This window comes from Malurus melanocephalus, unplaced genomic scaffold (assembly GCF_030028575.1).
Source record: "Malurus melanocephalus ecotype Western Australia unplaced genomic scaffold, MMel_1.1 scaffold_290, whole genome shotgun sequence".
Lineage (NCBI taxonomy): Eukaryota > Metazoa > Chordata > Aves > Passeriformes > Maluridae > Malurus > Malurus melanocephalus.
This window is the reverse complement of record NW_026623522.1, coordinates 229,294-244,713: the sequence shown is the minus strand read 5'-3', so window position 1 is coordinate 244,713 and position 15,420 is coordinate 229,294. Positions and strand designations below refer to the sequence as shown.

At 38.3% G+C, this 15,420-nt stretch overlaps 1 protein-coding gene across 4 annotated transcripts in view; it reads right to left on the bottom strand.

Annotated features, from left to right (window-relative positions):
• Positions 1 to 15,420, bottom strand: part of STEAP2 (STEAP2 metalloreductase) — a 15,842-nt gene continuing 422 nt past the window's right edge. The window contains exons 1-6 of one of the 4 annotated variants that reach the window (XM_057376773.1): positions 13,974 to 14,112; positions 13,145 to 13,306; positions 11,288 to 11,809; positions 9,178 to 9,705; positions 7,441 to 7,605; positions 1 to 1,329 (exon numbers count right to left, since the gene is read on the bottom strand). In XM_057376773.1, the coding sequence (XP_057232756.1) occupies positions 1,045 to 1,329; positions 7,441 to 7,605; positions 9,178 to 9,705; positions 11,288 to 11,779 (1,470 nt within the window). In that variant the 5' untranslated portion in view covers positions 11,780 to 11,809; positions 13,145 to 13,306; positions 13,974 to 14,112 and the 3' untranslated portion in view covers positions 1 to 1,044. Of the gene's footprint in view, positions 1,330 to 7,440; positions 7,606 to 9,177; positions 9,706 to 11,287; positions 11,810 to 13,144; positions 13,420 to 13,973; positions 14,113 to 15,226; positions 15,383 to 15,420 lie in introns of those variants that run through there. The other 3 variants (XM_057376770.1, XM_057376774.1, XM_057376772.1) reach the window with 3 other exon arrangements.

Genomic DNA, 15,420 nt, shown 5'->3' with positions numbered 1-15,420 from the left:
CTGCATCCAAAGCAACATGGCCAGCAGGAAAAGGGAGGGGATTCTGCCCYTCTGCGCTGCACTGGTGAGAGAGACCCTGCCTGGAGCATCCAGCTCGGGGTCCCAGCACAGGAAGGACATGGACCTGGCAAAGCAAGTCCAGAGCAGTGCCACTTAGATGGTTAGAGGGATGGAGCACCACTCCTGTGAGAAAAAGCTGAAAGAACTGGGTTTGTGCAGCCTGGAAGAGATGGCTTGGGAGTGACCTAATTGCTGCCTTCTAATACCTGAAGGGAACMTACACGAGAGCTGGAGAGGGCAATGGCATGTAGTGACAGGACAAGAGGAAATGGCTATAAACTGGATGAGAGTAGATTTAAACTGGGTATTAGGAAGGAATTCCTTACTGTGACAGTGGTGAGACATGGGCACAGGTTGCCCAGAGAAGTTGTGGATGCCCCATCCCTGGAAATGTTCAAGGCCAGGTTAGGTGGGGCTTTGAGCAACCTGGTCTAATGAAATTTGTCAAGGCCCATGACAGTGGGGGGTTGGAACTTRTTKATCTTTAAGGTCCCTTTCAACACAAACCATTCYGTGATTCTATGATYCTGTGATCATTWCAAATTAATTTGTTTCAAACCCTGGTTATTTCCTAAATAGTTTACCTCATATTCTGAATTCATTAACCTAGAAATATAGTTTTAATAGAAAAAACACTGCACAGAAAATGTGGTATTAAGAAACAGCACTCTGACACATACACTCTAAGTCAAARAAATGTCTGAAAAGCCTGGTTATAATAAAATACTGTTGTGATATAACTGTGCAAAGGAACATTAAAATGTTTTTATTTCATAATYATCTTCAATCCAAAACCAAAATATTTTTTATAGTTATCAGAAGTAGTAGTCTTCTAGTTATAAACTTATAGTTTGGTTAAAAGCATCAACTATATGCCAAGCAAGAGACTTTACAAAGACTCCCACTTAACTAAACTCCTAAAAATGAAAGTTTATGACAAAAAAACCCAAGCCCAAACATGGATAACAGCATTAACAAATATTCTCACATTACAGTTATCCTTTCTGGGGAGAGATGTGGAACAGACCCACTTACTTCTTCTATAGCATGGCTTTTCTCCCATCCTCTTCGAATTCTTCTCAGTTTCCTACTTACACATGGCAAAAGYAACACAATCTTACCTAGAATTACAATGGAAGGCAGAACAAGGGCAAGAACRAAATTTGGTGGTGTATAAAATCTGTAATATTCTTCTTCAAAAGCTCTCTTCCATCCGTAAATCAGTACATGGAAAGTACTTATAAGCAGAGCAATGTATCCAAGTGTAGACTTCAAGAAAGAGAAAACAGGAAAAAAACAAAGACATAATAGTACTTGGYCCTTCACCTGACAGCTCTRATACATTATTTGCATTATTTTAATATTTCCATTAGACACCAAGTTAAAATTTCTTCCTTAATTCACTACAATTAATTAGCAATATGTGGTTTCAAGTTCACTTTCTGAAATTTACAGACTGAACTGAGCACTGAGAAGAGTATCTCTGTGAACACCTACAAGCCTTAGTCAAAGCTGAAATGATGTTTGCCCAAATTTTAAGTCATGGAAGTCAACTCAGGATATGTAYGCCAATAAGGAACAATTCCAGTGTAATTACTGGAACAACATCCATTGTGATTGGAACTTAAGTTTCCTGTTTCTTAACCATGAGGATAGATCACTTCCAAGATTCCTTATTATGGAACAATGCAATTCTCTTAGAAGAGATTTAGGCCTAAACTTGCACATTTTCATCACTCTGAGATGTGCAGTTTACTTCTTCCTCRCAAAGGCRTCTATCCACTTGTCCGATGTCAGCATAAACCATCCCATACCTTCTCCATCAGTTGTTGAGTGGGAATGGGAATATCTGAACTGCAAGACTTGGGCACATTAGCACAAAGCAGTGATGCAATCTACCATAAACAGACAGTGCCAGATAAAAGGAGAAAGAGAAGGTCCCCACAGYAGCCTACAGAGGACTGACCTCTCAGCACATAATCTAGAGCTTGCCACAGAAGGTGGTGATAATAGGGTCACTCAYGAGCTCTGTCAATCTGCCTTTTTAAGGACCCTGTAGTTGTAATGCTTTGCAGACTTGATAATGCACGAACCTTTCCCAAACCACAATAAAAGACTACTATGCTTTGACTTCTGGTGGTGATCAAGTGAAGAAAAACACTTTCAGGCCAAAATGATGTAATRACTAACTTAGTTGGGAAACATGTAGAAAGTCATTGAAACAGAGAATGAGTATTAAGAAAGGTAACGGGTTACCAAGGTATGGTTAAATACCAGCAAACAGACAAACAGAGAAAAATGCAGCCTAAGGGTCAATAGATAGTGAAAGAATTAATTCCTTCTCTTTCAAGATAAAGCTGTTTCTAGGGGAAGAAGAATGTCTGAGCTAATACTATTTGCAAGGATTCACAGGTATAATAGTATAAAACAAAAATACTTTTGTTGATTTCTTGTGATTGGTACCAAGTTTTTTGACTTGCCAATATGTATCTTTTTTGCCAATGGTTTCAGGGCTATGTTGTTAAGCTTTAGATATGCTGCATACTTTTTTTTAAAAAAAAACAATTTGCTCCCAAAATATCCCATAGTAAACAGAACATTTAGAYAAACACTTGAGGATATGAAAATGGCATATGTGGTATCTGAACAGAACTTCTGGTAAGAAATTGGGACRGTGAACAATACTATCAAATCTGATGTCTTAATGTTATTGCAGACTTTTGTTGGTATTTCTGTCCTGAACTCATTGTTAAATCACTGCCAGCAGGGARAAGGGCACAAGTGAATCATATCCCTCATTTCTTCATCAGAATTACTGAAGAGAACTATAAAAATTCTTGAAAAATAAACAGAAGGGAAATATAAGTCATTTCAAATTGTTTTTATTTTAGTTCTTATTTAAATTCTATTTGTAAGCTACAGTTTTGAGACATCCATATGTCTTTCTATCTAATGGTCAGCATGGAAGCCATTAAGAACATCAATACAATTTAAACTAACAACACAAGGACAAGAAAAACATATGATGATTTTTTTTTTTTTCCCTGTGGAGGGTTGCCATATGGTTCTTTGAAGTGTTGGTAGGGCATGTGCTAATGTGTACTGAACAATTTCAACCACACATTTAAAAAACTAACAAAGACATTCCTATAGGAGCTTCTGTAAGCTACTAATGCTATGTTTTTCAACTGGGCCCTTAATTACCACTACCAGGCACCAGGTGCTCATTCCTTTAAGAGCAGAGGACTTCTGAAAGCAGCCAGAAGCAATACAATTTCTTCACTGGTAAATTCATATTGAACAGTGAGCAGCAATATCAGTTGTAAATCTTGGGCTTTGGGAAAGCTGCTGGGAAAAAGGGAGGAATATCTTTGGTTGCTTTGCTTTCTTATCTTCCATAATACTGTGTTTCCTGAAAGCTGAGTWATAGATTAGCACATTTCCTATGGACTACCCAATCTTTTAGCTTTTCTCTAAGTCCTCCATGTTTTGTTTCTTTTCCTTCCTGATCAAAGTCAGCAATTAGCCAATATGGGAGATTCCCAGCCAAGGCTACTGATAAACTGGACAAACTGGCATTGTTTGAGAAAGGAAGCAAGAATAGTTAAGAGGAGCGGGAAAGATGCAAAAGGAAMCCCCCTAAAATATTACCAGCAAGATGTATGTATATAGAGAAAAATATGTGCTGTGGGGCTTCAGGAATTTCCACCTTCATAACGGTCAAGTGGTATTCATATATACAAAAATTATATTCTAAATTCTACATCTATGCAAGACTTACTTCAGATTGTCCCACTAACAGCATATTGTTAAACTTATAAACTGTCTGTAGTGACTGACWGGAATCTTACCCCTAATCATGCTAAATACTCAGGTCTCAGTCTTTACTCTGGGGAAAAGTTATCCTATTCTGGAATGAGAACTAAGGTGGGACAGCCTTTCCTCAAAGTGCATGCACAGAAGTATTTTAGTAACTCTGTCTCCAAAAAACTTTAGGATTGTGCTAGCAGAGAAAAGGAATATCTACAAAAAGGTCAGCCRCTTACAACAAAATGGCAGATTTGTGTTGTTTTTTGCTAAAAAACGTGAAGCTCAGCTTTCAAAACTAGTCTGCTCAGTTCATTGTCACTTTTAAGTGATGGGTTTTGGACTTGAAGTCTTAGACTGGAAAACAAAAGCAGCAGTCATTTATGTTTGCATTATATATTTACATTTTAACTTCCCTCACAAGACTAAAGGACCCAGTGCAGCACTGCTTGCAGACAACACTCTCCATTTCCTTCYATTTTATGTGAACACTCAAGGACTGTTTTCAATAAATGTCTTTTTCTGTTTGCAGTTCAGGCTATTTATTTTGCCTGCTCTGACAAAATATGAGTTCTTTTGTATTTCTTGCTCATGTCTTCCTTTGCTCCTTATCCAAATATATTTAGATGAGAAAGAGTACTGAAGCRGCATTTTATCAGCCCCAGCTTTCTTGCCTGCTGCTTTTCTCAGTAAACTTCAGCTCTAAGTCACGTTAAGGAGACTGTGAAATTTCATGCTAAGTTTCAATCATCTAGGATCTCCTACAGAGAAAACTCTTTATCCCTGTCTCATTCTGTGGTTCYTCTATATAGGTGTCATGAATGTTTCTCTCTGAATCATGATGAAGTAATTAGACCTTTGTTTTGTACAATGGTCAGCTCTGTACTGTAGCAATTTCAGCTTTCTGCTGGTCTCTTAGCTCCTTCTAGGACTGACACAGTAACTTCCTTCTGCACTATGAAATCTTGTCACATCTCACTTCATTCATATTCATRCTGTGAGTGAAGGAGTGGAACCTGCACTGCTTGTCCTTTCAAAGTCCTTTTCCCTTGTTGAAGCAGGCTGGAATTTTTGGGGCTGCTGACATCTGTGTTTGAAACCAGGCTAGGTAAAATGGAGGCATCTCCAAAATAATTTGGCCTATTAAAGACAGCAATGATTTCTGTGCAAAAATATGGACATTTTGGGTTTCTTTAGGAAGACTGTGTTAGAAGTCTGCTTGAACTGCTGTAGGCTGGGGCGATGCTGCTTAGGGCTGGTACTACTGAAACAAGGCTCGTCTATACTGTACATGTTAATAAACTCAGATTTTCCTAGTAGGACTCAAGACTGAGTATGTTCTAGTGGTAAAACTCTTTAGAAGAGGTCAAACTCTTATTTTAATGARATTATATTTACTAAGAGGAAACAATGTGTTGTTGCTCTCAGTGGGAAGTGCTGAGCTGAGAAACTGAGTGCGCTGACTGATTCTTCATCTGTCAGATGTGAAACTAGTTCAGCAACTGTTGTGGAAAATTATCTGAGATTCAGAACTAAAGCTAGAGACATACTGCTTTTCCCAGCTGAAAAAAAAGCAGCATTAGAATGATGGGCTAGTAGTTCCATTGCTTGTCCCCCTGTCTTGGTGATTAAAAACTTAAGTTCAATTCTCCTGCATTACACTGCACTTAAATAAAGAAAAATATAGGAGACAATAAGTATTACAACATTTTATCTGTTCCACTTGCATACTGGCTACAGTAAAACTTATGTAGAGTAGAAATGCAGATTCCTTCTACTTTAACAAGCGATCACAAAGTCTGTTTTCTGATTGAAGAAAGCAAGGAGACTTTTTGACAAGTAATAAATGAAGAATAACTTACATCCTGAGAATTAATGACAAAGAATATARTCATTAAGTTGTAGGAAATTTTTAGTAGTTCAGTGTTTTTGTGATTAAAAACTGCAAATAGTTCATTACCARTATCAGTTATCTTCTGCATATAATGCAGTATGAACTGTAATATACATCCAGAGCAAACAACTTTTTCCCARACTAATTCCTCAAAATACTGACAGATGGGTCATTAAAATTCATAATTATTTAAATTTGGAAATATTTTAACTTAATTTACAGTTATTTAGAAATAACTGCCATAAATATGCAAAAAAGTTGTAGATGCATCATGGTTATTTTGTGGGTTTAGACTCAATCATACAAGCCTGAAATTTGGAAATATGAGTAAGGGAAAATAAGACACAAATGCTGTGTTTGTGGCTGGCAGTTATTACTGGATAAAGGCATCATGTCACTCACAAGTGACATATTTTCCCCTTCTGCACTAATGTTTTATATCACCCAACAGCAGTACTATTGTCCCCACACAGAGAACTCCAGATGGCAGAGATGGTGTAACACTTGAGTATTTGTCCCTTTGAAGGCTCAAAGCCATGACCATGAACAAAASGTTCTGTCAGAGTAGCTCCACTCTGAAAAACTTTTCAGCAAACCTTTTATGTGTCTATGTGCAGTTTTCCAGGAATAGAAATTATAAGGGAAGGGAAGACATTACAGACAGAAGACCTCAAATAACTATACCCATTCAAGTGTTTGTCACCACTCTCTTTAAAATATTTGTAAATTATGAACCCAAGCTCTGAATTTTTAAAGTCAGTGCCCAAGTTCTGAACTGAGCAGGACTCAGAATTAGGCAATATTATTGTAATAGCTAAAATGGAAAAAAAAAGTTAATCAGAAAAGACTGAGTTAAGGCTACAGTACTGAGGCCGAAATCAGAAAACAAAACATAACAAAACCCAAAACTGCACACACTTACAAAATTTTCACCAGACTGAATCTTAGTAAACTTTCTTATAGCTGACTGCTGCCTAAAAGTACTGGTAATTATGTGCAGGAGCAAGCATGAAGCTATTTATTAAAGCCCGTATTTCTTATGTTGGTTAGATTTGCCTGTTGTAGATGTTTATCTATGCAAGGAAGGCAGCAGATGGTGTTCCAAGGTCTTGAAAAGCCTCTGAGTTTAATAAGCAAAGCTTCATATTTTACTAGTGGGTATTTTCAGCTAATGGGAATAATACAGTTGAGAGCTGTGTCAAGTTCCAACAGTGGAGGGGAAGCAAAACTTAAACAATGGCACTATGGCTGTCAGAGGGCTGTGCAAAAAAATCCTTCAGGGCAAATTAAGTCTTCAATTTTAATAGTTATGTGCATCTACCTACACAAGTATYTCATCAGTTATCACTGCTGTTAGCAAGTTTATCCAAATTTATCTAATTTCAATTTAGCAAGAAATTCTAAGAACAGAAAAGGAATAGATCAGTGGTCATTTGGTCTTAGCTATGTTGGTTRTTTAAGATAAAGAAGTGTAAAATGCTAAGTCCTGTTCTAATGTTCATGAAAAGGGTAATGTGCCTTCATAGTAATATATTTGCTAAATAATTGTTGCTTTTAATAAATTACCAGAGACAGAGGAAAAAAAGACTCTTGTCATTACAATGAGCTTTTGTTTGTGATCATGACTGTGAAGGAATTCTTGTTAACACCAAACACCCCTTACTAAAAAAGTAACTCACCTGAATAAAACTGAACTCCCTCCAGTTTAAGGCACTGTTTACTGAAGGGATGGAAGTTACTGCCAGTAAAGAAAGCAATCCAAGACTCATTATTCCAAAGGAGATATACACTTCAATTCGCCACACTTCTTCCTCATTCCAAGAATTTTCAACATTTGCATGAACCTGTTGAAAAAGTAGAAAGGAAGAACGTTATTCTAAAGAATATTAAAAATACCAACTTATTTTGCTGATTTAAAGGTCACAGTCATAAGACAACTGTGGGGGTCACATATTTCAGAGGTTTCCTCAWGTCTTGAGAGAAAAACAACTATTTCCTTAAGGCTGCTACTAGCAATGCTAAAAGACAATGTAACAATATATACWATTTACAAAAATACTGTTACAAATTGAGGTAATTCTGCACATTCTTGTACACTGTAGAAAAGGAACTGTGTTCTTCAGACTCTACAAACTTAAATTCTGTAACATAAATTGGATACACCTGAAATTTGTTTTTCKCTTGTTACATTTAGAAATAGTTTASCATAATTTCTTAACTTTYCCTCAGCTCTCTCTGCTGAGTCCAAGCTTGTTTCTCTTTCACTATTGACACTAGATATATCCAAGATGGTTTTCACTGGAGACCTTTATCAGAAATAAGAATAAATTCAAGACCTAAACAACTAAGAAGCTTAGATATTCAATTATTCTCCCCACTTCCAGGTGAACTATTGCAATATCAAGTCTTGAAAAAGGTTCACTAGAAATTTTAGCAAGTGAGGGTTTTACAGCATCATTAAAATTAAGATACTTTCTTAGTAAAATTATCAGAGAATCTTTTAATATTACTAAGTGTGAACCATTMCAGTTTATTTCCGCCTGTTACAGTWWWGCCCTTCCTGTCTTTCTCTTAAGCTCAGTTTTTGATGCTAGCCCTCTCACAGTCTGTGACACTCCCTGTTAATTTGCTCCATTTGATTTTATTTCCTTATTTGCTTTTCCATTCTCTTTCTCATGTGGTGACATGTCTCTTTCTTATAAATTTATGTGCTGAATGGCAATGCTGTTTTTCTGGCAATGCTGCTTTCCTGCCACTTTAAAGGTGACAATAAGCTGCCTCACTAGCAGACAGGAACATCAGGCCCTCTTCTAGAGGATGACAGATTTGTCAGAGACTGTTCCAGAGTTAYGCAAGACCAATTGTTCCTTGGAACTGTGAGTCAATTTCTATTGCCTGGAATAGATGATGTCCACAGAATTTTAAAAGAATAGAGTATTTTTACCACTGGTCCAAAATGTTACAAAATACCAGCATTTTCTTTTTTTTTTTTTAAACACAGAAGTATCTGTAAGCATGATTACAGTATCTACCCATATACTTTTCATATTTGTAAATGCACTTATACTTACTTCCCCCACGTGTTCAGAATAYATAGAAAGGAATATACCTCAAAAGTTTCCTGCTGTTGCTCTTATCCTGTCTATCCTACATTCTCSTTGTGCATATTGTTACCAGGAATTTCAGTAAGACATGTCCTTGATTCMCCCTACCACATAAACCTGACTGCAGATTGGCACACAAGGTGAGCAAAAGGCACAGATGTTTCTTTCAGTCTCCTTATCTGGTTTAAGATAACCCAAAACATTCTGTGCCAAAAGCAGTAGAAAAGATCAAGAAAACACACCTATTGCATTCTGGAGCCATAAGCACACAGCCARGGCATTTTTGGTTTATTGAACTAAAGACTGTCTCACCTGTTGATATGCCATATTGAGGAACAAGTACCGCTCYGACCTCCTCATCGGCAAGCAGAGGCTGTACACCACATGCACTGTGGCAAAGAAAAAACTGAGCAGCCCAAGCTGCTTTCGACACTGGAGCCAATTGTCCAGCCAAGGTGGGAATCGTCGGTATTTCGTGCCATAGTAAAGCTGATATGCAGCTGCAATAAGTCCTGATAAATACACTAGAGAAAGCAAAGTGATGGCAACAATTGGCAGAGTCTTGTTCACAATCTCAATGGGAATCTTGTAAAAGTCACTCTGCTGATTTCTCATGTATGGATGAATGACATCTCTGACAAAGGAATAGATGAAGAAAAATGTTGCCAGGCTAATGGCAATCACTACAGGCCCTTTCCACAGGGTGAACAGTCGCAGAGGCAGGTTTTCAATCTCCCTTGAAGATGACAATGCCCCCAAATCAATAGGAATAAAACTGAGCTGACGGGCAAGCTCAATAACTTGATGRCGAGCCTGAACATTGTTACTGCATATATAGACCTGTTGGGAAAGTCAAAGGAATTGTCTGTTGTCAGAGAAAGAGACTCAAAGGTAAACAAAAAAMCAACRAAACYCACCAAAAACCTTAAGGGCCTCCAAATCAAAACTACAATATGACTGCTATAACTGTACAATTTACCCCAGCTTGTATCACCAAGATGACAATAAAATCACATAAAAATCTACCCAAAGTACAAATTTGCACACTGATTTAGCAACAGAGTAACCAAAACAAAATTGGCTTTTTCTTGGATTTAATAATGGGGGATGTTTTGGTAATCTGCACACTGAAACCTGGCATACTGAAATGTCTACAGGACTGGATTAACTTGAAGCAACAGCTAAAAGCATTTCAAAAAAACCCAGATCTCTCAAAAATACAGGAATCTTGAACAATGGCTCTTAAACATAATTTCACACCCCAGATTTCCACAGATTTCTGATTTGAATATTTAACAGAAAAGAAAAAAAACTATCAGCCAAACAAGAACTTGTTCGAAAGACCTGTTTATTACACAGTGAAAGAAGTGTACTGCTACAAAGTACTTCAAAGTTCCTTTAAAACTTACTATGGGCTATAGTTTACTTAACACTGTTTGCTGATTATCTGCATTGAAGCAAATATGATCTGTTTTGACTGAAGTGAAATACCTATAGTGTAGTGCTCTTCTGAAGTATGGTGAAGTTATTTTTCCAATAATGTTAATTCTATATCCAMTGCATTCCATTTAATATCTATCTGAAGTGCCAGAAAACTCAATCTCCAGCAGTCATGTTATGTTATTTATTTCTTACATTATTTCTCAGAGTTCATAAAGTTGTGAAGGACTGGATACTTGCACAGGCTTAAATCCCTTACATCACTTCAGCAAAATATGAAAAATATAAAGGTGCCTTTTCTCTATGCAGGACGGGTTTGCAGAACATACTGGGAAGGAATCTGAACAYCATGTTCCCAAGCAGCCCTGGATGAAATGAATGATCACTTAGAAACATATGTGCCTCCCTCTGTTTCCTCATATTTATGATTTTGAGGCATTCTAAAAGTKAGACAATTTCTTTCAATCACTTCAYKGCTACATTAAATGCAAGCATTTTTAGAGCAGCTGATTCCTGAGCTCTGGGATCAGGACCTCAGATTYCTGTTCATGTCTTTCAATAGTTCAYCCCAATGCTGAAACTAAAATATMCTGGGGAAGACCTCCTGTATCCCTGTATAAAGCATAAGGATACACAAGAACACATTTTCTAAGGAAAACATTAAGACCCAACTCTTCTCCCCTGTCAGTCGTGATCTAAAGGTCAGCTGTCTACTCTAAGCTAGTATCCACATTTCCTCTGCAATATTTGAAGACAAACAGACAACACAGGAAAAAAATCAGACCACTTAATTTATATGTCTTATAGTGAGATGAACCAAACTCTGAAGGTTTTATTAGCTACTAAAACATAAGCTAAAGACCCAACATTTTAGGCATATTAAGTCAGGCAGGGTAAATCTCATGAGTTCTGGCTGCTACATTCAGTTTCTATCATTTTCATCTTACAAATAAGTTAAATTAACACAAATAAAAACATTTACCTGTCTGCTGGCATCCTTTGGTCCTAACTGAAGTGACCAKGCAGAAATGACATTGAATCCTTTGACAATTAGGGAATCGGGAAAAAGTGATGCCAAATACTCTGCATTGGATTCTGGATATTGGTCTACTCTTGTATTATTGCTGACATCAATCAGAACTTTACCAGCGAGTAAATGTTTGAGGTCCCACAAAGAGGTGTAATGTTSTCTGTGTATGGCTATAAAAATTATGTTTGTTTTAGCCACTGCATCTTCATGGTGAGTGACRTCAACCACATGGGGAAARAAGTCAGCAGCATGTTTAGGGTTTCTGCTTCCTACAACCACATGGTACCCACATCTGATAAGTCTAATTGTCAAGGATTTGGCAAAGTCTCCACTTCCAATGATGCCTATTGTGACCTTACTGGCATCCTTGATACCATTGGCGACATTTGGTAGAAAAGTTTCATTGAGGCTCTTGGGACTCCCCATCATAGAGATTGATTCCATACTTCCAAGACACCAAACCTACAATGATTTCTTTGGGGAAAAAAAAAAGAAAGAAGAGAATTAAAAAAGAGAAAACAACAGAAGGAAAAATCAGCATCATACAATTTTATGAGACCTCAAAATTCAKTAACACCTCTGGAAGCAAAATCTTTGGTTTTAAGTTTCATATTATACTTTCTACTTAATAAAGTATGTGCTAATCAATTTTGTCTTTCAATGTGTCATTAATAGAGGGAGAAAAAAAATACATAAAATACTTCAAGCACTTCAATAGTACAGTTACATAAGTAAATAACACGTTTTTCATCTACCATTTCCTACGTTCCACTGTCCTTGAATACTAGAGCACAAGAAACTTTGTACACCTAAAACTACTGATTAATAGAATAATGAGAATAAATGTGTAAAGAAAATTGGAAAATAGTAGAATGCAGGGAGCACTGGCCTGTGATCAGCATGAAGACAGTGAGTTCATGGAAGCTGAATTCCATTAAAAGCTTATGAAGGTTATTATTGTGATATCCTCTGCTGGCCATGAAGGAAAGGATGCAAACATCTCAAAGCTGCAAATGTCATGGCTACCACCATGGCAAACATCCATCTGACACACTCACCTGTCAGCCTGGAAAATGGGCTGCCCATGGGGATCCAATGACAAAACCAACACGGGAAATTGTATCAAGACCTAGTTGTGAGATCACTAATGACATTTCTAGGTCAGACTGCTAGGTCTGGCCATGGATGTATAAGGATTAACTGTGGATGTAACGGTAAAGGAAACAAGGCCACGGATCACAAATATGCTTAAGAKAATTTTCTATCCAGGCAAGTAAGATAAATCCTGGAAACAAACACATGGGACAGCCTTCCATAAAAAACTAATTGCAGAAAGTGACAGATTTCATGCAATAATAAAACGGAAGGTAATTTCAGTGTAGGGAGGGATGTTTTAAAGAACAGAGGCTAAGGCTTCCAGAAAAAAAGAAAGAAATACTGCTATATCCTTGGTCACAGAACTGCAATAAAGCTGTAACAAAGACATTAAAAAACAATAAAACAACCCTCAGGAGGGAAGTCGTCACATGAAACCACAGTTATGATGTCGCTCTGCATTGTTGTGGGGGGTTGACCCTGGCTGGAGGCCAGGAGTCTAGAAAGGTGCTGCTCTATCACTCCCTTCCTCAGCTGGGCTGAGGAGAGAAAATACCATGAAAGGCTCATGAGTTAAGGAGAGCTCATAAGAGCTCACTCACCAATTACTGCCACAGGCAAACCAGACTCTATTTTGGGAAATTAACTGACTTTATTACTAATCAAAATCAGAGCAGGATAATGAGAAGTAAAAAAAAAACACCTGCCCCTCACCCCAGGAAGCTTCTTCCTGGGCTTTATTCCCGATTTTCTACCTCCTTTCCCTCTGCAGTKCAGGGAGACAGGAAATGGAGGTTATGGTCAGCTCATCACATGCTGTTTCTGCTGCTGCTTCCTCCTCAGGGATAGGAGTCCTTCTCCTGCTCCAGCATGAGGCTAAGAAGGGGCAAAAAGAAGCCATAAAGTTGCTTATGGCAACCTTAAGCCATAAGGTCTTGGGAGCAATCAGCAAGAGACCTCACAGAACCTTTTCCTGAGGTACCATACAAGAGCTTATACGAGAGAAATTAATCATCAGTGGGGGACATGACCCAGCCATTGGCTAGGAATACAGCACGTGTGGAGAACAACCTCCACAATTAAAAGTAGCTTTGTATTTCAGAAATTAGAGGAAACTACCAGAAGAATGGGCACTTTTCCTTTCAGCTTTGACTAGAAGGTACGAACTCACTGAAACTGGACTTAGAAGACTAAAAGCAGTATCTGAAAGCAATCACAAAGTCAGTATTCAAAGAAAAGATCCTAACAGTGAATCCTTTAGCAGAGGCAGAAGATTTTTATGCATGCACTGGAAAAAAAGCATTGATTTTTTTCTTGCCACGCAACCAGACTACCAGTATTTTTTGTATCACGATGAATTTGCACACAAGAACATAATAGCKGTATTTACATCAGATAAGAAATGAAATTGGATTTGACAGAACATGTGCGCTTTCACCRTGTGATTACAAGGGCCCATTTCAGTTCATGCCATGTGACCAGAAGGGGCTGCAAAGCTCTAAGACTGAAAGGGAACCACCATAAGGAAATGAGCTACCAGTACCATTGAAGCATAATGCAGCCTACGTTCAGTTTCAGTCCAAAGGATCCTAAGGAGAGTAGGCACATAGGACTTGGACATGATGAATTGCTCTGGTGAGCTGAATTTGGCCCGCTGACCAAAATTTCTCATTACCTGTTCTAAAGAAAATACAGTGTGAGTAACAGAATCAAACTAACAGTCTTCATAAAAAACCCTCAGAGAACAGGTTGACATGACTTTTAGACAAGTAATCCAAGAGATGTACAAGAGTCAAGAGCTGGCAGTTACTGAAAGGGATTGTATTAAATGCACAATAGCAATTCRGAGGAAAGAGTGTGTAAGACTGCTTTAACTGCAACAGGAAAGCTTTAACGACCTGAAAAGTCACACAAGACTTTAAAAAAAAAAGTGTTTGTGTGCATGGCTAAGTAACAGAATAAATAAAGAGACTGCTATCATGCAGGGATAAAATCARAACAATGATGGTATAGAAGTGAGTTTTAACTAGTGAAGAACATAAGTAGCAACAAGTTCCATAAATACAGTWAAACACAGAAGACAGAAGGCAAGGTTTGCAACTTCAGAGGAAAAGGAACAAGTTACTCACACAAAGTAGGACGAATTGTTAAATTGTTAAATCAGCCCTCAGCAGAAAAGTTAACTGTGAATAGGTATTCAATGGAATTCCTTTTACAGGGAGACAGATGGTGAGGTCAAAGTGGAAACAGGTAAGTTAAGAGTAAAGGATAAAGTTAAAGATAAGATAAAGATTTTCAAGTCAGCACACACTTAAGAAATCAGCCCTTGATGCTTAAAATGCTGATCAAAGTGATACCTTCAGAACCGAAGAGAGAACAAGACAGGCAGACTAGCACTTATTTCTAAAAGGAGGAGAAGGACTAAAGAAAACAAAGACTTATTAGCCTAACTTCAACTCCTGAAMAGATTTTTCATCAAGTTATTGTGCAATCAATAAATAAATAAATGGGAACCAGATGATAAGAAGCAGCTGAGATGGATCGGTTCAGGAACAAATTTCAACAAAACCAGCCTTCTTTTACAATCTACCTAATATCAGAGTTACAAAAAGTAATAAAAGTGACACAGATTTGGCATATGCCCTTGAAATAGCTCAGAGAACTTCATAGAGCTATGTAAGCCAGTGTCAGACACACGTGAAGAACCGCTCCTAGAAAAACAACTACTGCAGGAGAAAAGCGAGCCAAGGCAAGCCGGGCCGCTGGAGCTGTGACCCCGCTCGGGCGGGCACTTACGGGGCGCGGGCTGAGGCGCGGCGCTGGCGGGAGGCCGGGCGCGGGCCGGTGCCCCCTGGGCGGGCTGGCGGGCGGCAGCGCGGAGCGGGGATCCAGCCCGGAGCAGCTCGGCGGGGCCCCGGTCCGGGCCGGCATCTCCAGCTGCAACGACAACAGCGCCCGTGACAGGGCGGCGGTGCCCCCGCCCCTCGGGC